General features: G+C 49.6%; 1 protein-coding gene across 1 annotated transcript in view; it reads right to left on the reverse strand.

Moving 5' to 3' along the window:
• Nucleotides 1-256: 256 nt before the first annotated feature.
• Nucleotides 257-13,924, reverse strand: part of LOC118787757 (neural-cadherin-like) — a 136,757-nt gene continuing 123,089 nt past the window's right edge. Inside the window, exons 29-33 of the mRNA XM_036543409.1 lie at nt 12,416-12,680; nt 10,920-11,100; nt 9,548-9,792; nt 3,470-3,624; nt 257-2,444 (exon numbers count right to left, since the gene is read on the reverse strand). Of these exons, the coding sequence (XP_036399302.1) occupies nt 1,947-2,444; nt 3,470-3,624; nt 9,548-9,792; nt 10,920-11,100; nt 12,416-12,680 (1,344 nt within the window). The 3' untranslated portion in view covers nt 257-1,946. The remainder of the gene's footprint in view (nt 2,445-3,469; nt 3,625-9,547; nt 9,793-10,919; nt 11,101-12,415; nt 12,681-13,924) is intronic.

Consider the following 13,924-nt stretch of genomic DNA (forward strand, 5'->3'; position numbering starts at 1 on the left):
TCAGAATGTTCACTACGCAAATAAAAGCTATCCATGGAACAAATTAAAACCGATAGCACAGTAGGTGAGGTTGCAAACATTGGCTAAACATGAAGAAAAAAAAAATCCTGTGATTCTGAGGAAAAGGGTACTTAGAAAATATTCACATTTTACTTTTAAATATTTTTGAGGTCAAGGCTCTCACAAGATGTGCGTTCTGAGCAGAACCTAGAAACCCCCCCCACCCCACCCCCTCGCCCCTCACCCCGAAGGCGGGTTGGTTTTTGTGAAAGCATCCAGTCACAGAAGCATTCAGTATTTGCACCCTGGAATCTCATTTCATCTCGCATTGCTACCTTTTAAAATTGGCACATTTGAAATCCGCATTCAAATCGTCTACTTTGAGCTGCCACAAGATGCCTGGTCCCTTTGGTTCATGGCATGACAGCCAGCTATCAACTCACATTAGGATTATCACACTGACGGCTTTTAACATACTTCCATCCATTTCCAGCAGTGCTGTCACGCTCAACACATATTCCTGTAAAAAGAAAAGAGAAAAAAAAAACAAAATAAAAAAAATCACGAAAAGGGTTTTTTTGTCAATGCATTCTGAAAATCCGTGCTGTGCAATGTGTTGGCTTTCTATGAGGTATGAAATACTGAGCGTCGCAGAGAGACCACATGCATTTTTATTCAATCTGTCCATCTCCTTTTGCCCCATGTAATCTCATGGTGTATTCATTCATATTCAAGCGTTTTAATCGGCAAACTCTCCAGGGTTTATTGAAAGAAACACAACCTCCCTCTCCATCCTTTTCACAGCAGTGGTGAGCAAATCCATTCAAAGAGCCAAACAGATGTTCTATAGTAGAAGGTCATAATATTAACATTTTTTTGCATCTATGCATTTTCTTATGTAAGCTATAAATTTGGAGTACACTCGGCGGGAGTACCCCTCGCTAAAATCCTGTCCAAACAGTAATCCTTGCACCAGTTCAGACCTCTCCTCCCCTCTTCTCTCCTCACGTTTTCCTCAGTTCAATTGCAAGGCCTCATCTCATGGTGCTTCCGCGGTGCTCTTGATTGAGGTTAATTTGGATTGATCTTTCGTTAGCCTCCAAAAGCAGTGCCCCGCACATCCCGATCAGCAATTAGCAGCCGTCAGGAGGGATCGAGCCCGCTAATTCTCGGATCGTTAGAGGGACGCTGTTTTATCTCCCCCCCCCGCGCAGCTTCACTTTGGCCTTTCACACTCTGGTATTTTGAGACTGTGGGATGGAGCATTCAAGCACAGAGCCCTGTGGTTTCGAACGGCATTCTTACGCTTACTGTTCCGTTCCTCTCGGCTGTCAGTTTTTCCCCCAGCTCTATTTTAAGAGGTGGATTTTGGTTCCCGCTCATCTCAACTGAACAAACTTTCAGGTAAATTTAGGAAAAAAAAAAAAAAACCTCAACTAAATGTTATGTCTCAGATTTATTCATATTTGGAACAGTTGGCGTCTATTGCATAAACTGGAACGGATTAAATAAACAGCGAACTCTCACGTTTGATTTACAGATAAAACACTTTCCATGGAAATCATTGTCGTCCGCGAGACACCGCAAACCTGCAGTGTCAGTTTTTTAAGAGCCATTGCAGCCGATTTCGTTTTGCTTAATGAGTCCTCTCATCACACATGGGAAAAGTGGGTCGTAGACAATACGTTCCAGACAAGAGAAAACCGCATGAAGACAACTGAACACACACAATTTCTGTGTGTCCTGCCAGTCTCAAAACAGACGAGAGCAGTTAGATTTTCATTTACTTTGCAAATCCTTCCCTTGAATTCCTTAAGTTCCCTTTTCAGAAGTTTCCTGTAATTTCCCGTAAACTCCCTCAATGTTCTGTAGCTTCCTGTAGTTTCCTGTAGTTTCCTGTGGTTCACTTCAGTTTGGTCTTCTCTGCTCGTTGCTGCAGATCTCCATCAGAGGTCGCTGGCCTCAGCTCTCTCGTACAGCGCTTTGAGTTTCTCGAACCGTGGGCCCCACTCCTGCAGGGACTCCTGTGCCTTGTCCTCTTCCAGGCCGGAGGAGCTGAAGGAGCTGAGCGAGCCGGCCAGCGAGCCCCCGCCCTCAGTGGAAAACACCTGCAGGGAGTCGAACGGCGCCGTGTCCAGGTGTTGGTCCGCGTCCCGGATGATCTCGCACAGGTAACGGGCCAGGTCCTGGCTGGAGAAGGACAGGCTCTTCCGGGACAGGGCCAGGGGGTGGCTCTGGCCCTGGGCAGGGTTCCTGGTGGGCGGGACATCCCGGCGCAGGGTGGAGGAGCAGGTGGAGGCGGTGGTGGTGGTGGAGGTGCTGGATTTGGCGGTGTCCTGAAGCATGGGGGGGTGGCGCTGGGCCGCCCGGGACCGGCTGTACTGAACAGACTGGGCGGGGCTGGGCTGCAGGGATTTCTGCAGCTCTGCCATGTCATAGGCATTCTGAGAGAGAGAGAGAGAGAGAGAGAGAGAGGGAAAGAAGGAGAGAGAGAGAGAAAGCAAGTGAGAGAAGAAAAAGAAGCAAAAGGAAAAAAGAGAGAGTGAAGGGAAAAGAAAGAGCAGGAGAGACAAAGAAAAGGAGAGAAAGGGAGAGAGGGAGGGACAGAAAAAGTGGGAGGAAAAGGAAAGGGAAATACAGAGAGCGAGAGGAGAAGGGGAGAGAGGCAGAGAAACATGAGAGACAAAGGGACAGAAAAAGTAAGGTAGAGGGAGACAGAAGAGGAGAGAAACAAGGGTTCAAGAGTTCAAAAATAGTGTGTGTGTGTGTGTGTGTGTGTGTGTGTGTGTGTGTGTGTGTGTGTGTGAGGATTCAAAATGGGGAGAATGTGGAATGGGAGGGATGGACAGATAAAGACACAGAGCAGAGAAAACAAACAAAGAGTCACGTAGATGGGAAAAGAGCATCCAGTCGAACCCTCCGCGAGACAGCGGCTTAAAAGGCACTGCTATTGCACAACACATTCATTTTTATATGCTTTGACTAATCTGTCATTTCTCAAACTGCATAAAAATCAGTGCAGTTTGTGACTAATCTAAATGAGTGTGAAATGACAGAGTGGACCCTTTCCGCTTGAATGGGCCAGGAGAATTGCCAAGGCCACATCCCTCCACATAAGACAGCATAATAACCTCGGCATCAATTGTGCTCTTTGGAGACGGCTGCCTCTTTGTGCGTGCTCGCAGCTCGAGATCGATTATCTTCTGCCTCACGAGAAACGAGGGGCGTTGAGCAGTGTACGAGGAACACCAAAAAATGTAGGGCCCCCAACTTTCTCCCTGATTGAGAGAGTGGCCCCCCCGGAGTAACCGCAATAGCTACACGTCACCACTAGATGGTGGAAAAAACAAAAAAAATCTGGAATGCCCACATTCCTGTAGCCACAGCTCCTGAACAGTGGCTGTTCTTTCTGTTCTTGTTGCTTAGCTACCTGATGATGCGTATCTAAGTGTGCTGGTGTAGGCCTCACCTGGTCTTCCTCGCCACCGCCTTCCTCGTCGTAGTTGAGCACGTTCTCGCGGATATCCTCCCAGCCCTCGTGGTGGGCCGACACGTGGTACACGCCCTCCTTCAGCCCCTTGTAGCTCCTCCAGCGGGTCCACAGGAAGATGCCTAACAGCAGCACTAGGGGGCGCCAAAGAGGGGCAGCAGGGAGGGAGGGAGGGAGATGGGCAGACAGGTAAAGCAGGTGGAAGGAAGGTAAAGACAGAGAGAGTCAAACAGGCATCTCACTGACAGTGAACTTCTAGTTCAGCAGCTGTCCTTGAATTTTTACCTATTCCACCATCCAGCAAAGGAACAGTGTTTCTACGACAGGGGTGTGTCACACTAACATAACCACGATGTTACCTCAATGCTGTGAGGATGTAGCGTGTTGCCTGGCTTCAGTATGTGCTGAAACACTCTGGGAATGGATCCACTCTCAGACAGAAGAGACTTTCAGGGTACACTTTCCTCCGTCCCTCCCTCTCTGTTTCTCTCCCTCCATTTTCCTGTCTCTCTGTCACACTTCTTTCTCCCAGTATGTGGGGGGGGTGTAGAGGGGTGGGGGTCATCAGGCTAATTAACCATGCACTCTTTGTCAGGACACTAGGAGGGTATTTCAGTGTTCACCTGCCGTGAGAGATGTGTGGGAGAGATACGCATCGGCCAGCAGGAGAGAACAATGTCACTAAGCAGGGACGGACGGAGGGGGGGGGGGCGACTTTTTATACCCCGCTAGCCCATAATCACCCTGTCTGTCTGAGCCTCAAATTATCACATCAATCTCCGACCGCTCACCAACACCCGCTGACCAGGCGCGCCCCATCAGAAACTCGGCTCAATCCATCCCCGCAGATGTCACCCCCCCAGTAAACCTCGCATCCATCTCGCCCTACCCCACTCCGGCCCTGTTTACGCCCCCACAGAGACGTGCTGACGCACGGGCGAGAGAGAGACGCCGTCTCAGCGTCTTAATCGCCGGCTGTCTGATTGAGAACAGAGAGGCTCTGTGTTTTTTTTTTTCCCCTGCTTTTAGAGATGCAGTGAACCAAAGCAGCCCTCGCGCCTGTGCGCCCGGCCGACACACACCTCCGCCTTCTCTCCCAGATGGGCTCCGGGGCCGCTGGCCGGCGGAGTGCTGCCCGATCCCATCGATCGTCTGACCCCTGTGCCTTCACAGACGGGTGCTGCAGATCAAAGCTCGACCCATAATGCACTTCAACAACCTGAAAAACCTGCATGAGACAGCCCCGCAGAGGCAGCAGGCCAACAGCGCATGAACAGCTGCCCAAAGTACATTTATCATTTATCCTGTTCATACGCAGGCACTTATCAGCCCACATATGTACATCTATTACATTGTATTATGTTGACATAATACAATCTATTGCAAAAACAACTTCAACTTTCATAGCTTTTATATCCAGCTGTATAGCTTTGAATGGACTGAAGAAATTCAAGGGCTTTCATCAAAACATGACAGGCAGTGCTTTGTCTGGGAGTAAAACCCAGGGGCGGCAGTGTAGCATAGTGGTTAAGGAGCAGGACTCCTAAAAGGTTGCCAGTTCAATTCCCCACTGGGGCACTGCTGCTGTGCCCTCAGGCAAGGTACTTAACCCACAATTGCCTCAGTAGTTATCCAGCTGTATAAATGGATAACCTTGCAAAGAAACTGTAACCGAAGTAAGTCACTCTGAATAAGAGTGTCTGTTCAATGCAAATAATGTAAAATAATGTAATAAAACCTAAAACCCTCTTTTTCCAAGGCTGGGTTCCCTAAGCCCAGCTCCTCACTGAACATCGAACACAGCTGCAGCTCATCAATCTGTCCCACAAGACCTCACCGACCCCACTCCCCACCTCTCACACTGGGATTTAAAGAAACAGCCTAAATAACCGCGTAAATGAAGCCCGACCTGCAAACGAGGAGGGGAGAATTCCCAGGCGCGTGGGCCCGGCGTGCAGCTTCTCGCCCCGCGTTCACGCATGCGGCGCTGCGCTGCGCCCACCCCTGCATGGCTGCCGGGAAACTGAGCGCGCAGAGATGAAGAACATCTCTAAATAAATCAGTCTCCCCATGCATCCGGTGAGGGGGGGGGAGGGGGGTGGGTGGGTTCTGAAGCCCAGCTCACACACATCAATCCATAATGATGTTTACTGGGACCCCCGGGGCTTCTGCCCAGCCAGCTCTATCAGGAGATCCAGGCTTCTCGTTAAACACCAAACTACACCCCACTCTGCGGAGCGCGTGGTCTTAGGCACACGCCGTGAGGTTGCGCAGTGCGTCGCCACCACCGCCTGGGTGAGGGGCCACGTAGTCCACACCGCCAACGCGATAAACGTAAAGGGTGTGATTGGTGCTGGAGGAAGCTCTGTCCTTACGCAGCCATGAGAGCGAAGAAGGAAGAAGAGGCAGTTTTGTTAAAAGAAATGATCATGGTTTTCCAGAAGATAGGGAGAATCCTGCTGGAAAATAATTTGTTTGTTGATGTGACCACCTGTCACTGTAAAGTAGTGAAGTGGTATTACCCTACTGTAAAACGGTTCGCTGTACTAGTGCCGTAAATAAGCCGCGTTAATAAACTGCCGTACAGTAACAGTGTTGCGACATTAGCCCATTCAGAAGAGGGGTGACATGGTCCATACAGAATCCATCTTGTGTCATTCGCTGTTCGGAGTAAAATGTATGCAGTGCCTTCTTCTCATTTCTAAGAACTCAAGCTTTCAACAAACAAATGTGAGAAACTGGGAAATAACCCCCCCTCATTCCCCATTCACATCACACAAGCAACCCAACTCCCCACACGTTGCACAAATCAGCTATTAATTTATAATAATGGCAGTCTACGGTAATGTGGGCAGAGACCTCAGAGGAGGGGGAAGAGAAATACGGAGCGTTATTGACACAGTGAAGGAGTGAGGGGTGTGGCCTTTGGGAATAACATTCCTGTTGGGCTCTAAGTCATGCTTAGGTTGGAGAATCATATAAAACCAACCGACAGAGATGTGCTGTAGCTGTTTTCATTTTGGTAGTGACCTACATACATGTTCAGAAGTAATGCTTAGGACACTGAGTTACAGAAAATGTTGCTCTTAGTATTATGTGACTCTGCAAATCAAACAACCTGATACGCACCTTTAATGTTTGATACAGTACATCTGTCAATTTATAAAAACATGCATAGAGATCTCGATACAAGGCAAGCAGAGAAGAGTAACAGGCTGACAAAAGAATTTATGAGAATGTGAAAGGGAAGGTCGATCAAAGGGAAATAAATGAGACAGAAGGTTTGACACATTTTTTAATCTCGTTTTTTATTATTTAACTATAATAAAAATCACAGGCACATATGTCTCAACCATCACCGGAAGAAAGGGCTTACATTGGGGACATGTGTTACCGTAACCCTGCGTATAAATGAAAGCCACCTCTGACAGCATTAGCAGATTGAGGGCGGAGGGGTCTGGTGGAGTGTGAAATTACGAGGGTGAGCGGTGAGGTGGGGGTGGGGGTGGGGGTGGGGGGGGCACAGGGTCGGACACTAACTCAGTCACCCGTCGCTCTCTTTAAAGGAAACCCGGAACTGTCCAATGCCTGGTAATTAAGTGGATGAGAAGTGGGAGCCAGCAGGAGCCCCGGCTTAATCAGCCAATGTTCTGCCCCGGCCCGGTTCCAATCTCGGCGCATCAGAACCTCGGCCGGCATCACGCCTAATGTCGCATCCAATCCACTGATGTCCGCTGCGGTAGACGACGCCCCCCCCACCCCCGGGGTTATATAACCTGTCGTGCTGTGCACAGATAAGAGGCTCTGATAACTGCCGGCTCCGGTAAACAGCACGGCCACTGGCAGATGAGCATTACAGACGGGGAACTTCTCCCAGCAAGCCCTCCATCATAATTACGCTAAAGACAGCTCGCACACTCTCCCACAGATGGAGGAGTTCACATGGAAACCTATCGCCGCCTTTGAGGTATTAATACATCTGCCTAATGCTAATTTTATCACCAAATCTCCATTTGTCTTGTTTCCGTTTGAAGCCATTGAATCCTGCACCTGTAAATGTACTGTGTGTCGAGAGATCGCTCTCTGTACATTCACTCAAACCAAACAAACAAAAACGCAACAGAAATGTGTTGAGTCTGTTTCCTCGGAAGGTCAAATGTCATGATGACTAATGTCTTAATATGCCCTCCCTGCCCTGAAGAGCTGCAGAAAAGGATACAGTAACATGGTAACATTCGCCCTGTGTATTGAATTACACAACTTTATTTAACAACTCCATCTCTGACAGGAACACTTCCAATATACCCCCCCCGATAACGAAACGTGACTATCCTCATAAAACCCATAATGCTTTAGGGCACATAGGAACAGAACTCAACACCCAGTTGTGAGATAGGTCCATCTCCTCAGAAACAGGTTGACAGGTTGAGAGGGAGGGTGAATGTGAATATTAGGAAGCGTCCGCAGGCCCTCCACCTCCTCTCCCGCCAGGGGAGCAGGCCATCCCGTCAGGGCCTCGTCAGGCGTGACGCGAATGAGCAACAGTTTCCCTCAGACTCCCCGTCTGCCGAGAGACCGGGCTTAAAGGAGCAGTCTGGGGGCTTTAAAATTCAGACAGAGAGCTCCCCCTTCCCCTCCTGTTTGTTTGAGCCAACGGGAGCGAGAGGGCTAGCCAGTTACGCTGCTCCGCGGGGAATTCCTACGCCCGTCCCGAAAATATGTGCCCGGAGAGACAAACAGGAGGGGCGACGGCACTAGGATTTTTTTTTTTTTTTTTTTGGCGGGCCGACGGAGGGGGGGCGGAGACGGTGGGGAACGCGCACAGCGAGCGCAATAAACCCATTAGCCAGGGAGAGAGCCGGCTTCAAAACCAAGGGCGCTTTTGAAGGCTGCCGAAAACAAGCGAGAGAGCCTGCAACCCCTCACATCCTCCCCTTTCATTCCGAGCAAACTAACACGAAATGAAAAGAAAAGAAAAAAAGACAACAACAACGGAGTCGCTTTATTTTTTCATTTTCAGGACAGTGGGAATGTCTGCTTAATTGAAATTCCATCTGCAACAGCAAGCAGACTGATTTCTCGGTTTATGTGGGCTTTGGTGAACAGAACACTCCACGCCTACAAATCGGCTAATTAACACTTAAAATTCACCAGTCATTGCCAATAAACAAAGTTATAATCAGCGAGAGAGAGAGAGAGATGAATAAATGTAAGTTGCTGTCGGAAACGCACTTGTCCTTTCGGCGGATCACCCGGGTGGGATCCCATCTGAAGTCAGATGGAAAATTCTCCATTTGCCTCTTCTCTCTGTGCGTCTTTTTTCTTTCCCCAGCTAAAAAGGGCTGCTCTTTGAGAGAGGCTCTAAGGCTGGGTTTGAAGGATGAGTCAGAATACAGCAGAACCCATAATGCAGGTCGCAATCACTGCATTTTCAAAGGAGGAAGTACTGATCAGTCCCCCTGCATTATCGGGAGGGACGTTTCGAGTTCGGGTGGTTCGAGAAACCGGAGCTCATTCCCATCTGTGGAGTGAGGCAGCGTGGTGCGTAAGTGCACATCCTAAATATGATGCTGGCCTATCACACAGATTTTACCCATAATCCATCTCCTCTAACTCCAAGAACAGCTCGAGGGCCAACTGTAGATCCTTTAGTGTAATGGCCAGGGATTGAGGCTACAGCACCCCCAGTCAGGGCTGACACCACAAGGCCAATGAACCAGGACTCTGTTACAACCGCAAGAACAGGAGCAAAACCAGTAAGAATGAAGAATAAACTAAACGAATGAGAATTAGGAATAAAGCAAGTGAAAAACATTTGAGAAAAAATGTAAGCATTAAAAGGTCAGTAATAGGAAAGAGGCAGAAATGTGAGAAAGGTCTGTGGCTTTGGTTTGTGAACAACGCAAACTGCGGTCCCTCGGGATTGTATGGGGGGGGGGGGGGGGGGGGGGGGGCGGGAAAGGGGGCAGGGTGTGGGGCAACAGCGGGGCCTACGACAGAGGTAGAGCTGACACACCAGTCACCAAAGGTGGTAGAGGATGTAGTTGCCATAGCTACCTAGGAGCGCCAGGAAGCATATGCAGATGGCGAAGAGGGAGCTGAAGCTGAGGCCGACCTCGTCGCGGTAGATGGCCAGGGTGACCTCACAGCGCCGGCCGCGGTAGCCCTGTGGGCAGGTGCAGGTGAAGTTGGAGGGCGACTGCGCCACGCAGGTGCCGCGGTGGCACGGCCGGCTGGCACACAGGGTGTACACGCAGTACCTGCCCGTGGCGTTCTCCTGCACCATGTGGCCCGGGGGACACCTGCAAGAGGAAGGGACCGTGGCAGCTGTGCTTCTTTCACACCCAAAACATGTGCCTCTTTCAAACAGAAAACCTGTGCCTCTTTCAAACAGAAAACCTGTGCCTCTTTCAAACAGAAAACCTGTGCCTCTTTCAAACAGAAAACCTGTGCCTCTTTCAAAAAGAAAACATGTGCCTCTTTCAAACCTGTGTCTCTTTGTAAAATCCATGCTTCTTTCATACCTAAAACCTCTGCCTCTTTCATAGCTAAAGTCTGTGCCTTCTTCAAACATGCAACCTGCTCTTCTTTCAGTGTGAAAACCTGTGTCCCTGTGTAAAACCTGTGCTTCTTTCATACCTTAAACCTTTGACCCTTTCAGACCTAACAGTTGTGCCTCTTTCAGACCTAAAATCTGAGCCTATTCCATACCCAAAATCCATGCCCATTTCATAGCTAAAATGTGCACCTCTTTCATACCTAAAGCCTGTGCCTTTTTATTCCAAAATTCAGTTTTTACAACAGTGAGGAGTCAAGCCAGGGATGCAGAACTCCAGGGGCTTTTTTCTGACTTGTAACAAAAGTACACTAAGCGAATTGCCAAGTGTTTAGATTTGAGCCCTCAAGGTACCGCACAGGCTGAGAGACCTACCCATGATCCTCTGTTTCCTGCACCAAACTGTCTGAGGAGCGGAAGACTGGAGAAACTGAAAGAGAACCGAAGACTCCCCCGCATATTCGGAATCTGACAGGACCTGTTGATCGGCTCGTTGTGCATAAACTCGGGTTTCAGCACCTCTGCTTAATCAGAACTGCGTGTTAATTGTTTCCAGGCTTCCCTCACATAAGGTGCGTTTCACAGCGCTGGGGGGTGTGGGGTGAATTTGGAGGGGGTGGTACACTCTAAATGTGCCGCATCACGGCTCCGCGGTTCCAGATTTCCGCAGCCCTGCTTTTCACAGGCTGATCGGTGGGAGAAGCACCAGATGGCTTCCTCTGAAGGCTGGAGGAAGAGGGTGACTCACAGGCCGCTTTTAGCCGCTAACATCAGAGCCATTAAAGAGATCATGTCGAGGAGAGCGCCTATGTCTGGCACACGCGTATGACGCGGGCCGGTTGCCATGGCGCGAGAGCGTCCACAGGGTCTCACCTGCACTCGTGAATCCTCCACAGGTCCACGCAGGTGAAGGGCGGGTTGCACTGGTTCCTGCGGCAGGAGTCCGAGGAGCAGCCCACGGACACGCCCTGCGAGCTGACCAGGGACACGCCCTCCCGGGCGTGGCTGTCCAGGGGCATGTGCCGGCCATTCAGCCTCAGGTCCTGCATGCAGCCTGCAGAGAGACACGCACAAGCGTGTACAGGGAGCTACACACAAAAACACACATGCTGCGATACATATGCACATTCACAACTGATTACAAACATGTACAGCCTCATCTGCAGGTGAGCTGCCACAAGTGCATGTACACACACACTCTCACACACACACACACACACACACACACACTCTTACACACACACACACACACACACTCTTACACACACACACACACACACACACACTCACAGACACACACACACACACACACACACACACACACACACACACACACACACACATACACACACACACACACACACACACACACACACACACACACACACACACACACACACGCACACACTCACAGACACACACACGCACACACACACTCTTACACACACACACACACACACACACACACACTCACAGACACACACACACACACACACTCTCACACACACACACACACACACACACACACACACACACACACACACACACACCACACACCACACACCACACACTCACACAAACACACACACACACTCACACACACACACACTCTCACACACACACACACACACACAAAAGCTCATATGCATACACACACACACAGACTCAAACACACACACGCACACACACACACATGCTCATATACATTCACACACACACAATTTTCTCTGTTGAGAGAAATGCTTTTCAAGTCCATTTACTGAACACACAGAATGTGTGTTGCAGCCTGGGGCGAGGTTCCCCCACGCTGATATCACACAGAAGAGCTCGGCTCCTGTCTCCTTCCAGGACAGAGACGCTCATGTGACGTGCCAGGTTCCCTGCACAGGCCCCGCTGTCTCCTCGCTCCTTATCTGTTTCTACATCCACATGTCAACTTCCCTGGGGCTGCGAGATACCCCACACGCTAAAGCTGCATTTGCTGGAATTATTAATGAAAGCTTCAGATGAATCTTTTATAATGGAAGACAGTACAGTGCCATCACACTTGAAAGGGGGGTTGTGAACTGATAAACCTCATTCCTGAGTGTTTTATTAGAGGCCTTCTTCCTGCATATCCCTCAGCATCTCTCTTCCTTTCCCATAATGCAACACTCTGCCCAAGGTTTGTGGTGCAGTATATTATTATTGTTTTTGCCTGTCTGATGTTTATTTTCAAATCTATTTTTATTCCCTGTGGCTATATTTGCGGTTGCTGTTCATATTGTTTTTAATGGCGAAAACAACAAATAAAACGCATTGTCATTGTTTTAGACACCTGAGCCCAGGTGGACTCACCTGTCCTCACCTGTGTTCTCTCCTGCTCTTACCTTGGAAGCTCTTGTTGTGGCTGGAGGGGACAGAGTTTCCCAGCATCACCACCGAGGGGTCGATGACGATCTCCCGGCTCCGCCCGGGGGCCGCGGTGGCCTCCCGCTGCCCGCCACCCCCGTTCACCCGCAGGGTCACCTCGTTGTCGTGGCGATCCAGCTGCACCTCGTGCCACTCCCCGTTGTCGAGGCGGTGGGTCGGCAGGGTCAGGCTGAAGTCCCCGTCGCCCAGGTTATAGAAGACGGCCAGCAGGCCCTGGGAGATCTGGGGCGGGGAGCAGAAGAGCGTGTGGGAGGGCGACCGGCATTGCGTTCAGAACCGGCGCACTGGGCCTGGTCCCGTGAGCAGCCCCCTGCACTGACGGAATTATACATCGCAGCTCGCTTAATTGGTAACTTTGAGGCCGTGTAATTCACTGACTCTTTTATTTATTCAGTGGCTCCTTTCAACTAATTCTGCCTCCGCCCGGTCATGGAGACAGCAGCCGTCCCTAGCGCTAACCCCCCCCCCAGCAGGGAAAATCACTACGCGCCCTTCATCCGCCTTCTCTCTGTGCCCGGAACGACGGTACACAAAGACAATCAGCTCCATTGATTTGGCTCCAGAATGCGTGCGCAGCGGAGAGAACCTGACAGCCGCATCTTCCCTCCTGCACGGTTCCACATTATGCCTCGGATATCCCATTTTACGGATTAAATTGCAGGATGCAGAAAACAGGCACCTTTGAGATGCTGGAATTAAATGCTTTTATCTCCTGAGAGTACAGTTTTAGATTTCTAGCTTTAAAAGTTCAGAATCCCATATCATTGTTTTTCGTATGATGCGTAAGCTTTACCGTGCTTCAAAACGGTGTTTCGCTTAGCGTAGAGCAAAAGGAAAAGAGCATTCTTGTGTTGAAGACTCATTTATGATCACAAAGGACAGACAGAACCTTACGATAACTCTGCGATTCATAAGAGCCTGTGTCTCACATGCCCACCTGAGGTAAACTCATTTCTTCTGCTGTTGAGAACACTCATGAATTTATTAAAACGCTCTGACACAAATAACTAGCAACACGGAGAGCAAATATTAAATGAGCACGAACAGACAAATGTGTGAGGGTACTAAATTGAAGCATCAGGATGTGTTAGCGTTCCCGGCATCACAACAGACTAACATGATTCCGCTTTAAAAAAAATATCCTTAACGAGGTGTGACAGTCCGCCTCCGATGCAAATGAGGGTCCAGAGACTGATCGGCTGAGACCTGCCAGAATATCCCACTGAACTGCACCCGTCTCCGGTTTGGTGTTTGGATCAGCGGTGCCGTTATTAGCCAGCCTCCCACCCCCTCTGCCCCACTACCATCTTAAAATACATATGAGAACGTATTAACAAATATCTTAACATGGCCCGGGGCTTGTCTTCTTAATAAGCTTGTTTTTCATCTCAAAGTTCATTAATGAAGTATTTATTATTTCTACAGAGGTGAGTTTTTTTTCTCTTTTTTTCTCGCTTTCCCTTACC

This window comes from Megalops cyprinoides, chromosome 13, assembly GCF_013368585.1.
Source record: "Megalops cyprinoides isolate fMegCyp1 chromosome 13, fMegCyp1.pri, whole genome shotgun sequence".
NCBI classification, from domain to species: Eukaryota; Metazoa; Chordata; class Actinopteri; order Elopiformes; family Megalopidae; genus Megalops; species Megalops cyprinoides.